A 15,777-nucleotide genomic window follows, 5' to 3' on the forward strand; every position below is an offset into this window, starting at 1 on the left:
GGTGGTACTCGGTCAAACTTGAATCATTGTATGTTTGATCTAGCTACAAGGGTGGGTACGATACGGTATACCGTATCGAACTACGGTACCGTATACCGTACCGTAAATATAGGTATGGAATTTTTTCATACCGATACCGGAAATTCGGTATACCGCACATTCGGTATACCGAATTTTCGATATGAAAAAAGTTCATACTGGATACCGTACTGACACCGAAAATTTTTTCGGTATATCAAATTTAAATTTAAAAAAAAATAATAACAATTTTTTTTTTGGTATTTCGGTATATACCGAAAAAAAATAATTTCGTACCGATATCGATAACGAAAATTTCGGTACGGTATCATACTGTACCGAAATTTCGGTATACCGATTTTGTCGGTAATTTCGATATTTTTTTGGGTACGATTTTTCGGTATTTCGATATTTTTTTCCACCCCTACTAGCTACTATGACAATTGATTGGATGAAATTTCTCAACCACATTTCGTAAAATTATGTTGAGGCTTTTAGTTGAGGAAGTTTGAGGAAAAAAAGTAGAATGTTTAATTGTTATTGTGGGGACCCGGACGCTAATCATGCTCTTAATCATCATTTGGGACAATTTAATCAATTATAATAAACATGGTCTAAAATTTTTTTTATACAATATGAAATGCGGAACGTAATGGAATACATTCTAATATACATGCCAGTATTAAAGTACAAGTCTTGTACTATATACAATCATTCAAACTAAGGTTTAACGACTATAAATCAAGTGTTTAAACCATATCTCTACTCAAAGTCCGTAGTCTCCACTCTAATCACGATCTCTCTTCATCTCCTCGACCCTGAACCTGCCCCACCTGTTGTCATGCTCACATACAAACACGACAACAGCCGGATAACTCCGATGAGATATATATATCCCAGTATAAACAATGTAAACATGCAGTCATATAAAAGCATATATAAAAGCATGAAATACATATCAATAACAAGTATCAAATTTGAACAATATGTATCAATACAAACTCTGAATCACACTCTGTGACTCCTAAACTCTGACTCGACTCATCCTAATTTAGGGATCCCGATCTGAATAAGAACGCAACGTTCTCCCATCTACTTTACCCCAGCTAGATGGTGGTACGTTCTTAGTCCCACACTTTGGCTGTCTATATTGAAGATCTGCAATAGGAGTCGGTCTTCTCCTCAGTCTATCAATATATATCCAAAAGTCCAGTGACTTGGCGGTTCTGCCATGGCGGTTCTACCAAAGACTAGTCGGATCTGCCTAACTCTAACTCATGCTTTGCTACAATTCAATAGAGTAAGCATATCAATATCAAGCATTGCAATATCAAATGCAATAATCATTCCGTATGTGATTTTGGGAAACTCAAGTCAAATCTAACTCGAGTTGTGCAATCCCGAATCAACATTTATTTATACCTTTCTTTATATCAACCTGACTCTGCCGAAGTCTCGGATTCAATGCTTGTCAATACTCAATCTGGCAATGACAATAACGATGAATACAATATCAATACCTCCCTTAATCAATACTGGATATAATCAGAACTCAATCAAATTCTGTTTCAACAGCATAACTGTACAATCTCAATATCCCCAGCATTACAAATCGATACATATCAATTCCTGCAACTCATGGTCAATAACGATACACATCTGATATCATATCTCAACCCAATCAACTCCGAAATTCATAACAATTCCATAATCAATTTGTTTCTCAATCTGACTTCGATTCTACGATGTCTAACATGTCAAGAACATCATATATGAATCATATCTGATTCTAAAAGTATCATAATTTCAAGACACATCAAAACGTAACAAAACTTACGTCCAGTTGTAGCCTGCGTCGATAGGAACACAGTACTGAAGTCGGATTCAAATTCTGATAGACGGATTTGCTAAAATCAAAAATCTATGGTACGAAAAGTCTCGAGGGAAATTTACTCTGACTTCTCGTCTTTTCTCTTGCTGGAATGAAGAAAGCTTATACATATATATATTGCATGCAAGTGATACGTGTCTTCCTCAAAATTCGTCCAAAGCCTCTCGCGCATATGCGCGTACTGTCTTCGCGCATATGCGCGAGACTTACTGTCTCAGGGCTTGACTGTACGAGCTGCGCACGCATATGCGCGATCCACCACCGCGCATGTGCGCCGAATATTCTGCCTTGGCACCAAACCAGCTCAACTGTTTCGCGCATATGAGTGTTATATCCTCGCGCGCATGCGCCAACCTCTCTGGAATCCACATTTGGGCTACTAGTCACCTCGCGCATGCACCAACCTCTCTGGAATCCACATTTGGGCTACTGGTCACCTCGCGCATATGCGCGCCCGTCGTCGCGCATATGCGCCCAAGGTTCTGTCTCTCACCATAGGCTTCCGCACTGCTCGCGCATATGCGCGCATACTCCTCGTGCATATGCGCGAGACCTTCTGGTCACGCAACCATGCAGACTCAAGCAATTCCAATTCCAGCCTCGAGATGATCCGTCTATAATCACATTGACTTGTCGATGATTAATTTCAAATTACCGTAATAACGTTTCAGGCATTACAATTCTCCCCCCCAAGATACGATTTCGTCCTCGAAATCACAGGCAAACAATCATATCGATAAGAAGGAATATATAACAGAAGCTGAATAAAATACTCACATCAGTGAAATAATGCTAGGAACTCCTGTCTCATATCTGATTCAGTTTCTCAAGAACTTCTTCAGTGCCATGACGAGTCCATTGAACTTTCACAAGAGGAATAGTCTTCGTTCTAAGTTGCTTTTCGTTACGATCGATAATCTGGATCGATTTTTCGACATAACTTAGACTTTCATCAAGTTCTGCCTCGTCTGGCTGAATAACATGTGAAGCATCTGGCATGTACTTCTGCAATAATGATACATGAAAGACATCATGTATCCCAGATAATGAAGGCGGTAATGCGAGTCGATAGGCACGATCTCCTATCTTCTCGAGAATCTCATATGGACCAACGTATCGTGGAGACAACTTTCCCTTCTTGCCAAATCTGACAACTCCTCTGAAAGGTGAAATCTTCAAAAATACTATGTCTCTTACCTCAAATACCAACGGTCTACGTCGAATGTTGGCATATTTGGCTTGTCTGTCCTGTGCTACCTTCATTCTTTTCTGAATTACTTTCACTTTTTCTGTCATATCTCTGATCATATCAGGTCCAATCTCAGGAATCTCAGAGATATCATCCCAATACAAAGGGGATCGACACTTCTTTCTGTACAACGCTTCAAATGGTGCCATCTCAATACTCGTCTGATAGTTGTTATTGTACGAAACCTCACAAAGTGACAATGCATCTTGCCAATTAGTGCTAAAATCAAGCACTACGGCTCTCAGCATATCCTCCAGTATCTGGATAGTCCGCTCTGACTGTCCATCGATCTGTGGATGATATGCGGTATTCAGATGTAACTTCGTACCTAGAGCCTGCTGCAAACTCTGCCAGAAGTGCAAAGTAAACCGAGGATCACGGTATGAAACAATCGATTTTGGCACTCCCTACAATCTGACCACCTCTCTGACATAAATATCGGCCATCTGGTCATATATGTATGTCATTTTGTATGGAATAAAGCATGCAGATTTGGTCAATCGATCAATCACGACCCAAATCGCATCGCAACCTCTGGAGGAACGTGGTAACTGCGTCACAAAATCCATGGAAATGTGATCCCATTTCCATTCAGGAATGGACAAACTCTGTAACAATCCTCCTGGTTTCTTTCTTTCTGCTTTCACCTGTTGGCAATTCAGACACTTGGCTACAAAGTCAGTAACATCAGATTTCATCTGTTTCCACCAATATTGTGTCTTCAAATCATTATACATTTTCCTGCCACCAGGATGAATGCTAAAACGACTGTTGTGCGCTTCTGCTAGTATTCGCTGTCTCAAATCTGAAACATTTGGCACAACAATACGGTTATTCACATACAAAACACCATCACAAACCTGATACTCTGATTGATGTCCAGCTCTGACCATAGAAATCGAATTCTGTACATTCTGATCAACTTTCTGTGCATCTTTGATTCTCAATATCAATTATGGTTCAGCTCGAATTGCATAATCTCAGAGGCTGACAATCTGTTTCAAAAGCTAATCCGGACAAACAACAATCTTCTATCAAATTCGAGACACCAATCGTTGATAAGGATAAGGAACATACCTTTCGACTCAGTGCATCTGCTGCTGCGTTGGATTTCCCTGGATAATACTTGATTTCACAATCAAAATCTTTCAATAAATCGAGCCATCTTCGTTGTCTCATATTCAGCTCGGATTGTGAAAACAGATACTTCAGGCTTTTGTGATCAGAATAGATCTCAAACTTTTCACCGTACAGATAATGTCACCATATCTTCAACGCAAAGACGATGGCTGCCAATTCAAAACCATGAATTGGGTAGCGAGTCTCGTGTGGTTTCAGCTGTCTCGAGGCATACGCAATAACATGCCCTCGCTGCATCAGAATACAACCCAATCCTCGGTGAGATGCATCACAATAAACCACAAAGTCACCAGTACCTGATGGAATCGTCAAGATCGGAGCACTGGTCAATCTTTTCTTCAATTCAAGAAAACTGGTCTCACATTCTTCAGACCAGACAAATGGAGCATTTTTCTGAGTCAACTGAGTAATAGGTTCGGCAATACTCGAAAAATCTTTAATAAATCGACGATAATATCCTGCCAGACCCATAAAACTGCGAATCTCGGGCACTGATGTCGGTCTCGACCAAGAAATCACTGCCTCAACTTTACTGGGATCAACTGATATACCATCTCCGGATATAATATGCCCCAGAAATACAACCTGTCTCAACCAGAACTCACATTTCGACAGTTTGACATACAATTTCTCAGCCCTCAAAATTTTCAACACCGTTCTCAAATGATCAGCATGCTCAATCATATTCTTCGAATATATCAAAATGTCATCAATGAATATAATAACAAAATCATCGAGATATTTCTGAAACACACGGTTCATCAGACCCATAAACACAGCTGGAGCATTCGTCAACCCAAACGGCATGACAATAAACTCATAATGTCCATACCTGGTTCTGAATGCTGTCTTCGAGATATCAGAATCCCTAACTCTCAGCTGATGATATCCAGATCTCAGATCAATCTTGGAATATACAGATGAACCCTGCAACTGATCAAACAAATCATCAATACGAGGCAAAGGATATTTGTTCTTTACCGTAGACTTGTTCAGTTGCCGGTAGTCGATACAGAGTTTCATCGAACCGTCTTTTTTTCTCACAAACAGCACTGGAGCACCCCAAGACGACACACTCGGTCTGATATACCCCTTGGCCAGTAAATCTTCCAACTGTTCTTTCAACTCTTTCAACTCAATAAGTGACATTCTGTATGGAGCCCTCGAAATCGGAACTGTACATGGCATTAACTCAATGCTGAAGTCGATCACTAGCAGTTCCGCCAATGATGGACTCGATTTCAGTAAATCAACTGAATAGACAAGGAATCCCTCTGCTCCTTTCTGTAACAATCGAGTCATAGACAATACGAATATCAAAGGAATTCTAGATCTAGAACCCTTACCGTAGAATTTCCACTCATCAGCCATATCTGGTCTGAATCTCACAATCTTGTGGAAACAATCAATAGTCGCTCTGTACTTGGTCAGCATATCAATTCCGATAATACAGTCAAAATCAGACAATCCAAGTACGATGCAATCTAAATCAATCTCATGCCCATCATATTGTAGTATACAATGTTTTACAGAATTCACTGATATTAAACATGTCCCCAACGGAGAAGAGACAGACACTACAGACGATAATGACTCAATAGGCAAAGCATGACTCAATGCAAATTTCTCATAAATAAATGTATGAGAAGCACCAGTATCAATCAATACATAAGCAGGGTAACCAGAAATAAAACAGTTACTGCAACAACATCATCTGGTGCCTCCTGAGCCTGCTCCTATGTCAAAGCGAATACTCTGGCCTGCTGTCTAGGAGGCTGGCTCATTGTTTGGCTACCTCCGGGCCTCTGCTGTGACTGAGCTGGTGCTGCCTGAAACGAATGAACAGCAGCGGATCGTCTATCAGTCTGTGCCGCTGATCCAGATGATTCGGCTCCCTGAGATCTTTGGGAACCTCTCTGTGGGCACACCCTAGCAAAGTGTCCATGTTGTTTGCAGACGTTGCAACTACCAGTCACTCCCTGGCATTGCTCAGTCGGATGTCTCCCTCTGCAAGTTCTGCAGTACACTCCAGTATAGCTCTGGCTCTGTCAAGAACCACCCGAGCTAGATGAACTGCTCCCCGTCTTCTTGAATTGTTTTCCTCTAGCTTTCAAGAAGTTTTTCTTTCCACCACTGCTGCTACCACCCTCAAATCTGGGAGGTGGTTGCTGTGGTCTCGGTGCTGGAGGAACATAGGAAGCTCCTTTCTGTCTAATCAGACCAGCTTCTGCTCATTTGGCTCGGTTCAGGGCATCAATGAAATTATTCGATCGCCCTGTGTTCACCAATGTAAAGATCTCGGGATTCAAATAATTGATGAACTGATCAGCAATAGCTTCTTCATTCTCGGCCACATGTGGAGCAAATCGCAACAAAGTAGAGAACTTAGTCACATACTCCTCAATGTTCAATTGACCATGTCTCAAGTTTGTAAATTCTGCTCCCTTATCTTTCCTGTACGACACTGGAAAGAATCTCTGATAAAACTCAGTTCTAAATACATTCCAGGTAATAACTGTACCTCGATGCTCCAAGGCCCGCTTGGTTGTAATCCACCAGTTCTTTGCAACATCATGCAACTGGTGCCCTATCAGTTTCACTCTCCGCTCATCAGTGTAGTCCAAGGATTCAAACAGCATTTCAATGTCATCTAACCAACTCTTACAGTCAACAGATGTCTCTGTCCCTTTCAGGGTTGACGGTTTAAATGACTGAAACCTCTTCAACAGTGTTTCCATCAGTGTTGCTGTAACATCCATTGGAGGATTCGAAGTACTACCCTGTTCTGGTATTCTTCGGGGAGGCATATCTGATTACCAAAAGGATTAGTAACCAAGTACAACATATTTGTTTCAGTCCGCCTCTGATCATCTTACTGCTGATCAAGAATCGGTTCTGATTCATTCTTAATAATACACGTTACAATCAAATCAGATAGTCAAGTAAACATGTATTATATAAAGCAGTAACACATGCTAGCGATCATAAGCAAGGAAAGAAAACTCAATCTACCCCGCTCACTAGCTCCTATCTCAGTCTAAAGGATCTATCGCTCTGATACCACCTGTTGTGGGGACCCGGACGCTAATCATGCTCTTAATCATCATTTGGGACAATTTAATCAATTATAATAAACATGACTTAATTTTTTTTTATATATACAATATGAAATGCGGAACGTAATGGAATACATTCTAATATATATGTCAGTATTAAAGTACAAGTCTTGTACTATATACAATCATTCAAACTAAGGTTTAACGACTATAAATCAAGTGTTTAAACCATATCTCTACTCAAAGTCCGTAGTCTCCACTCTAATCACGATCTCTCTTCATCTCCTCGACCCTGAACCTGCCCCACCTGTTGTCATGCTCACATACAAACACGACAACAGCCGGATAACTCCGATGAGATATATATATCCCAGTATAAACAATGTAAACATGCAGTCATATAAAAGCATATATAAAAGCATGAAACACATATCAATAACAAGTATCAAATTTGAACAATATGTATCAATACAAACTCTGAATCACACTCTGTGACTCCTAAACTCTGACTCGACTCATCCTAATTTAGGGATCCCGATTTGAATAAGAACGCAACGTTCTCCCATCTACTTTACCCCAGCTAGATGGTGGTACGTTCTTAGTCCCACACTTTGGCTGTCTATATTGAAGATCTGCAATAGGAGTCGGTCTTCTCCTCAGTCTATCAATATATATCCAAAAGTCCAGTGACTTGGCGGTTCTGCCATGGCGGTTCTACCAAAGACTAGGCGGATCTGCCTAACTCTAACTCATGCTTTGCTACAATTCAATAGAGTAAGCATATCAATATCAAGCATTGCAATATCAAATGCAATAATCATTCCGTATGTGATTTTGGGAAACTCAAGTCAAATCTAACTCGAGTTGTGCAATCCCGAATCAACATTTATTTATACCTTTCTTTATATCAATCTGACTCTGTCGAAGTCTCGGATTCAATGCTTGTCAATACTCAATCTGGCAATGACAATAACGATGAATACAATATCAATACCTCCCTTAATCAATACTGGATATAATCAGAACTCAATCAAATTCTGTTTCAACAGCATAACTGTACAATCTCAATATCCCCAGCATTACAAATCGATACATATCAATTCCTGCAACTCATGGTCAATAACGATACACATCTGATATCATATCTGAACCCAATCAACTCCGAAATTCATAACAATTCCATAATCAATCTATTTCTCAATCTGACTTCGATTCTACGATGTCTAACATGTCAAGAACATCATATATGAATCATATCCGATTCTAAAAGTATCATAATTTCAAGACACATCAAAACGTAACAAAACTTACGTCCAGTTGTAGCCTGCGTCGATAGGAACACAGTACTGAAGTCGGATTCAAATTCTGATAGACGGATTTGCTAAAATCAAAAATCTATGGTACGAAAAGTCTCGAGGGAAATTTACTCTGACTTCTCGTCTTTTCTCTTGCTGGAATGAAGAAAGCTTATACATATATATATTGCATGCAAGTGATACGTGTCTTCCTCAAAATTCGTCCAAAGCCTCTCGCGCATATGCGCGTACTGTCTTCGCGCATATGCGCGTACTGTCTTCGCGCATATGCGCGAGACTTACTGTCTCAGGGCTTGACTGTACGAGCTGCGCACGCATATGCGCGATCCACCACCGCGCATGTGCGCCGAATATTCTGCCTTGGCACCAAACCAGCTCAACTGTTTCGCGCATATGCGTGTTATATCCTCGCGCGCATGCGCCAACCTCTCTGGAATCCACATTTGGGCTACTGGTCACCTCGCGCATATGCGCGCCCGTCGTCGCGCATATGCGCCCAAGGTTCTGTCTCTCACCATAGGCTTCCGCACTGTTCGCGCATATGCGCGCATACTCCTCGCGCATATGCGCGAGACCTTCTGGTCACGCAACCATGCAGACTAAAGCAATTCCAATTACAGCCTCGAGATGATCCGTCTATAATCACATTGACTTGTCGATGATTAATTTCAAATTACCGTAATAACGTTTCAGGCATTACAGTTATGTTTTCCGAAAATCTGAGGAGCTATTTCTGAAAATTTTGAGATGAGGTACAAATGTATTTTTATATGTTAAAATTTCGAGGAAGAATGATAAAAAGTATGTGTTCTTTTTATATGTATCATTCGTTAGGTTGAGAACTACTTGTTGAGTCCTAGACTCACTATATTTCATCAATGAAAATGACAATGACCGATATGGTGGTGTCTTGAGAAGATTGATGATCCGGAGTTGAGGAGCACTTATCCGAACCAATTTAATATTCCGCAAAACAGTTTTAAGTTCATGAGTTATTTAGTTAAGGTTATTTTTATTCAGGCGTGATTCATGCTTGAATTTTGAAGTTCATGTTGTTAAATTTTATGTTGAGGTTGATCCGTTGTTAAGATGATATTTTCATGGTTTATGAAGATGGTGTGTTTCGAAATTTTAGTACAGAATTTATAAATGCTTGAAGCTGCTGTTTTCGAGACTTCAGTGCAAGTCTTAAGTTTCATTTTGGTGTTTCGGTCATTGGAGCTTTCGGCCATTTAAAATTAATAATAATTTACTACGTTTTTAATTAAGAAACTAGGGATGTTACACCGACACCACCATACCAAAACAAAACAAGACAGAACTGATTAACTGAATGATACCCGACAAGTACCATAGTATATATTTCAGGAATCATCAAGAGACTGGCGTCTCGTGGATTCAAAGCTCAGAAGTCATGTATAGATTCATTACACCATGCCATAACTAATGCAAGCAGTAATCAGTTACATACTTACGGTGCGTTCGGTGGGGGTGATTAGGTGGGTTTATTTTTTTAAACCACCTAATCACATGTTTGGTAGGGGTGATTATTTAACCAAGTCTATCTATCCCCCTATGAATGATTAGGTTATATTAGATGTGATAAAATAATCAATCCTCACCCCTAGTATTATTTATCTCACTCTTAATCCATCCTATTTTTCCAATTTTACCATTCTCCTAAATTCAAACTCACCACCACTTCCCTACACCGACCGCCGGCCGACCACCGCCGCCGCCGACCGCCGACGACGCCGACCACCGCCGCTGCCACCGACGACGACCACCCCCTCCTCCTGTCGGCCGATAGCCGAACCGCCGCCGTCGCCGCCGGCCGGCCAACTACCGTCGACCGCCGCCGCCACCGACACAAAACTGGAAGGGCAATTTTGTCAATTCATCAAAAAATTATTATTTATCTCATTTTTAAAAATCATACCAAACATAATATTATTTTATCCTAATCTAACTTCAATCATTTTTTTTATCATTTCTTTCTTAATCATTTTATTATTTTATCCTCCAAACCAAACGTAGCCTTAAAATCAAGCAACAAATCATTGCACTCGAGATTAGGTAGACGTGTAGCATGTATATACTCGTCCCCAGGGGAGCCACAAAAGACTATCTTAATCGATTTGTTTATATCGATAAGCTCCAATAGCATCATAAGAAATAGAAAAGGAGGAGTTATATGCAATAATACAAGAATCAAGTAATATTGCATATACGTAATTCACATGCTTTATGCTAAGTTGGTACCGGGTCAAAATTCTCATTCGGGTCTAACCTTTGTCCTCCAGACTAACGTTATTCTTAGTTTACAACGTCCTTACCATGCTACTTCTAAACTTACAGGTTTCAATAGAGTTACTGCTGCAAACTACCTCGAACAGAACCAAGGCCTCGCGACTTACTTTTATTACTATTACCCTATCATATTTACCATATATCTGATGATAATCTTTAACCCTGAGAATGTATGTATAGAGCACAGTACATGCATCTATACCAATAAGATGCACATCACTCAAGAGTGAAACAGGCAAAAAAGGCATACAAGTTTTTCATAAAACTACAGACACAGCAGGAAGGCGTTGGTCAAATTACAGAACACAAGTCATGTAGGTGAATTTCAGAAACACTGGATGCACTCCCTGGTGAAACACTGCAGCAATGGATGGGCTGGGGTTGAGAGTTCTTTGAATTTGTTGGGAGAAACGTCTGTTGTCCAGATCACATTCAAGCTTTTTAAACATCTAACTTACAGGAAGCCCAGAAAATACTACATATAAGAAGTGACAAACATATAAGATGAATTGCTAAGGAGGTAGGGTAACTATTTACCAATTTGCTGAGAATCCTGTACAATTCCTGAACCATAGTGACATAAAGCATAAAAAAGCCAAAATGTTGCCAGTGAGTGAGTCAGTGGGACAGGAAGAATATCTCCCAGGTTGAAGGGGAGATAATGTATGTTGTTTAAGAGAGAGGGATCTGGATTGAAGGATGTGGAAAAAGATGAAATCAGATAATGTCAGCCTCAGTAGGAAAGGGGAAAACCCTTCTCCCCATCAGTTCTCATAAATGTCCTGGGAAGTGAAGAAACACACACATTTTCATTTCATGTGAATAAAAACAAATTTCTAAAATTGAAACCGAACATTGCGCAGCTATTTTGCTCTTCTTTCCCATTGCACAATCAAACCATAACCACCCAGAAACAGAAAAGGAAATTCAGCAAAATCACCATTCCGCCTGAACTCCGGGACAATGAAGCATCGATTTTGATGCCCATGAAGCTCTGATCTTGAAGCTTTGACCTCATATATCACCCTTACACTTGGAAGAATATCAAAAATAAATTATCGTACCTTAGTTAAAAGATGTGTTCTCTAAGTCAATTTAAAGAATCAAAGGAAGATGATGAAAGAGGCAAATAAAAGTCTATAATAGCATAAAATGGTCATCCAAGTAGTCCAGCAGTCCCGGTCAGTCGGTCCTAAATATGAAAAGTATCTTCCTAGGGAAAGTGCCATATAGAGCATTAAATTCCATGCTTTTCCTGATGCATGACTTCATAACTATTGTCACACTCGTCAAATTCATGCTAAGATTAACTTTAATAACAGGTAACTAAGCTCAAGGTTTCTAGATATTCACTCAAGTGGTATATCATCACTCTAATTGTTTTTTGGAGAACAAATATTGCTGTTATCTACACAACGGTTATTTCACAATATGTACTCCATGAATTCTCCTCAGTAATGAGAGATCATTACCATTAGCTGGAAGAGGTGCATGGCATTAACACATACAAGAATGTCCATGAATTCTCCTCAGTAATGAGAGATCATTACCATTAGCTGGAAGAGGTGCACACCTAAAGAATAATAGAAATGTTCTCTATTCAATCTTATCACACAGAATCAACACCAGACTAGCTTTTATTAGAGTGCCCATCTCAAATTCCCTAACAAAGCTTCAAAATAATAATAAGAAAGACAATACGAAGAATATTCCCCAGAAATTTCTAAAGTATTGGCTATAACATGCATCTGCACAAAATGACATTAACACATACAAGAATGTCTATGAATGATTTTAAGTGAAAACTGTGCAAAACAAGCGACAAGCATAAGCAAGCAAAAAAAAAAAATAACACAACACGATGGAACATACAGTTTTTGTAACTTCAGTTAACTTCTTTGAGCCTTTTTATCAACGCATCTAGAGATTTCTTCTTAGGATTTTGCTTGGCTCCTCTCGTTCCAAAGGAACTGAATAATCGATCTGATTGATCCCTCAATTTCTCCGAAATGGAGACGACTTTCCGGTAATCCAATGCATTGTAACTTCTCTCCCTAATAACAGGATTCAAAAAACTCTCTGGATGATTGCTCGTTAGCAAATTGACCATTTGCCGGGACTCAATAAGTGCTGATTTCAACTGGTTCGCATCTGCTTCAGACAAAAGAGGAGCTTGGTTTTCAGCAAATGATTCCAACAGCTTAATATCCACATCGATGCCTATGATTGCATTGATGCTGAATTTTTTAACAGATTCCCCAAGTAAAGCCCCAACAATCATCTCGGATATATGAGAAAGAACATCTTCCAAAACCCGCTTCAGAACTTGAGCAGGTAAAATCTGCTGAGCAGTTGAAACCAACGTTTCCAAGAAAATAATCACTTCATTCACGTACTCATTCTCTCCTTGCGGGGGATCATCAGCCATCCAATTCACATTTTCTATCAAAGACATAAATCCATCAACCTTTTGCTTCAGTAATCCAGAGAGGGTTTCTTCTGCCGCATCACGGGCTTTGGTCAGGGGAAACTGCCTCCTACCCCTCTCCGCTATCCTTAAAGGAATTCCAGATAGTTGTGCCGCATGACGAAATAAGAAATCACAAGCCCGCTCAAACACAGCCATGTTCGCTGCCATCTGCATGGCCTGGGTAACCGCACTGATAGAACCATTAATGAGTTTCAACAAAGCCACATCCAAGACCTCAGTCAATAGCCTGTCCAAGTACTTTTTAACCACATCATAAAAGTCAAGCTGCCCACCGTATGACATGAAACTCACAGAATCCTCAACAAATGAACGCACTATTCTACAGCAGTCAGGAACCATAGACGAAAATGGAGCAATATAAGGGAATGCAGGCATGATGTTCGAAGTTTGTAGCTGAAATGAAAGCACGTTCATAGAATATTCATACTCTTTCTTCATATACATCTGCTCAAACTTATCAGCAGGTAGCGCATCAGCAATCTGCTTACGACAATCAGACAATAACAATTCGTGATACTTATCCCTATGCTTGCTCAACACATCAAGCAAAGCATCAATAGGATACCCGAATCTCCGTAATGTGACACCCAGCAAACTCACATAATCCTTAATCAACAACAAATGATTAGCAGTTTGCATTCTAGAAAACTGATCCTCCAACACAGAGCACATCTTGCTCACAGCAGTATCCCATAAGTTCTCCACCTCCATCTTTGTTATCAACCCTCCTCCTGTCCTCAAAACGCGGTCCTCCACAATGAAAAAACCAGCGATTTGCGCAAAGAATGTCTGATGAGACTCGAGGAAAGGCGTCATTGAAGACACCTGGAAATCAGAAGTCAACTGCAACTTCCTATTCTCAAAATAATACTGCCTGAACTTATCTTCCAGACCTAGTGTCTGATGTACGTGATAAGCTCTGTATAATGGCGTCAGATCAAACCCTGATGTCCCTATACCACCATTACTTCCATCAACAATCCCATCAATTTCATCTCCGTCTTCTTCTTCCAACGCATAGACACAATCCCTTAAGCTAAGTCGGCTTTGTTCCTCAGCTTGACGCTGTTTAATCCTCAACTCTTCTTCTCTCTGACGCGCAGCGGACGCTTGTCCAATGGCGAGCTGACCTAAATTTCTGCTTACTACTCGTATCTCCACGAGCCAATCCCCAAACTCCTTACTCACTTTCCTCTCTATGTGAAATCTAATCGCCGGGATCTGCTTCTCCAACATTCTTTTCAGAGTTGACGACGGCGTTTTGTCCTGAAAATTATTCTCTATGGAGTCTAAGCATTTTAACGCCATGTAGAAGTTACTTTTGCCGAGATGGAAATTAGCTCGCGAGCAGAGCTCCATGACATTTACGCAAGTGCTGAGGGAATTTATCGCAAGCGAGATGTTGGAGCACTTGTTTTTTGCCTCGACAAAAGAATCGAGGGAGGTGAGGAGGGGAACGGCGACATTCTGAAGCCTTGAGTTGGAGTCTGAAAGCGAGGACTTGAGCGAATCGACATCGGATAAGAGAGATCGGAGATCATCAACTGCCATTATGAAGTCCTGGTAGTGAACACGGCACACGTCTTCGATCTCCGATTCTTTGGACTTGGCGAAGTTTTTGAGATGGTGGAGTAGAGTTTCGGGTTTGCCAGAGGCGAAGGCTTTTCTGACGAAAGGGCCGAGGTCTTCGCCGTTGCAGATGGAGGCGGATAGGAGGAGCTGGTCTTGCTTGTCGGCGGTGTCTCCATTCTCCGCCGCCGCGGGCACGATCTTCCGGCGAGTCTTGGTGGAGCTCATCGTCTCGTCCTCCTTGATTTTCGTATTTGGGGTCTTTTTTTCTGACAGTAACCGCAAAGGAGACGGAAAGGATTTAGAGAAGGCGTTTTTGTGCCAGTGGAAAATTTTGGAAATGACAGTTTCATTTGGTCGCAGTTTTTGACCAATTCTTTTATTATTTTTTTTGTCACTATAAACATTTGTTTTTCACACATATTAACTGTTAAAAAATAATTAATAAATAAATTTTAGATTTAATTCATTCAAAAAATAGTTTTTTTTTTCAAAACTTAATTGATGTGATTATATTGGGAAAATAAATATGAAAAATATTATTACATGTAAAAAATAAATTATATATTTAAGATAATCGAAAAAATTAAAATCTACATAATTGGAAGGAAGAAATAATATAAATAAATGATAATGTGTTTAATTTTTTCAAGCTTGACGTGTTTCTTTTAACGAAGGAGCAAGTGGAATATATTATCAAAGAATCACCCCTTGCTTTATTTTCTTATCATAAAACT

The 15,777-nt window shown here is 40.1% G+C and overlaps 1 protein-coding gene across 4 annotated transcripts; it reads right to left on the bottom strand.

Moving 5' to 3' along the window:
- Window positions 1–7,645: 7,645 nt before the first annotated feature.
- On the bottom strand, window positions 7,646–15,388 carry LOC142545996 (exocyst complex component SEC15B). 4 transcript variants are annotated; one of them, XM_075653474.1, is made up of 2 exons: window positions 12,853–15,388; window positions 7,646–7,661 (listed from the first exon to the last, which is right to left on the bottom strand). In XM_075653474.1, the coding sequence occupies exon 1, from the start codon at window positions 15,266–15,268 to the stop codon at window positions 12,866–12,868; it is 2,403 nt and encodes an 800-aa protein (XP_075509589.1). In that variant the 5' UTR covers window positions 15,269–15,388; the 3' UTR covers window positions 7,646–7,661; window positions 12,853–12,865. The 4 variants fall into 4 exon arrangements, with proteins under 4 accessions (XP_075509589.1, XP_075509581.1, XP_075509604.1 ...); XM_075653466.1 differs by lacking the exon at window positions 7,646–7,661 and adding an exon at window positions 11,025–12,012; XM_075653489.1 differs by lacking the exon at window positions 7,646–7,661 and adding an exon at window positions 12,219–12,235.
- Window positions 15,389–15,777: the final 389 nt, after the last annotated feature.

This window comes from Primulina tabacum, chromosome 1, assembly GCF_025594145.1.
Source record: "Primulina tabacum isolate GXHZ01 chromosome 1, ASM2559414v2, whole genome shotgun sequence".
Lineage (NCBI taxonomy): Eukaryota > Viridiplantae > Streptophyta > Magnoliopsida > Lamiales > Gesneriaceae > Primulina > Primulina tabacum.

Coding starts and splice junctions, on each gene's coding strand:
- LOC142545996 (XM_075653474.1), bottom strand. CDS start 15,268: ATGAGCTCCACCAAGACTCGCCGGAAGATCGTGCCCGCGGCGGCGGAG.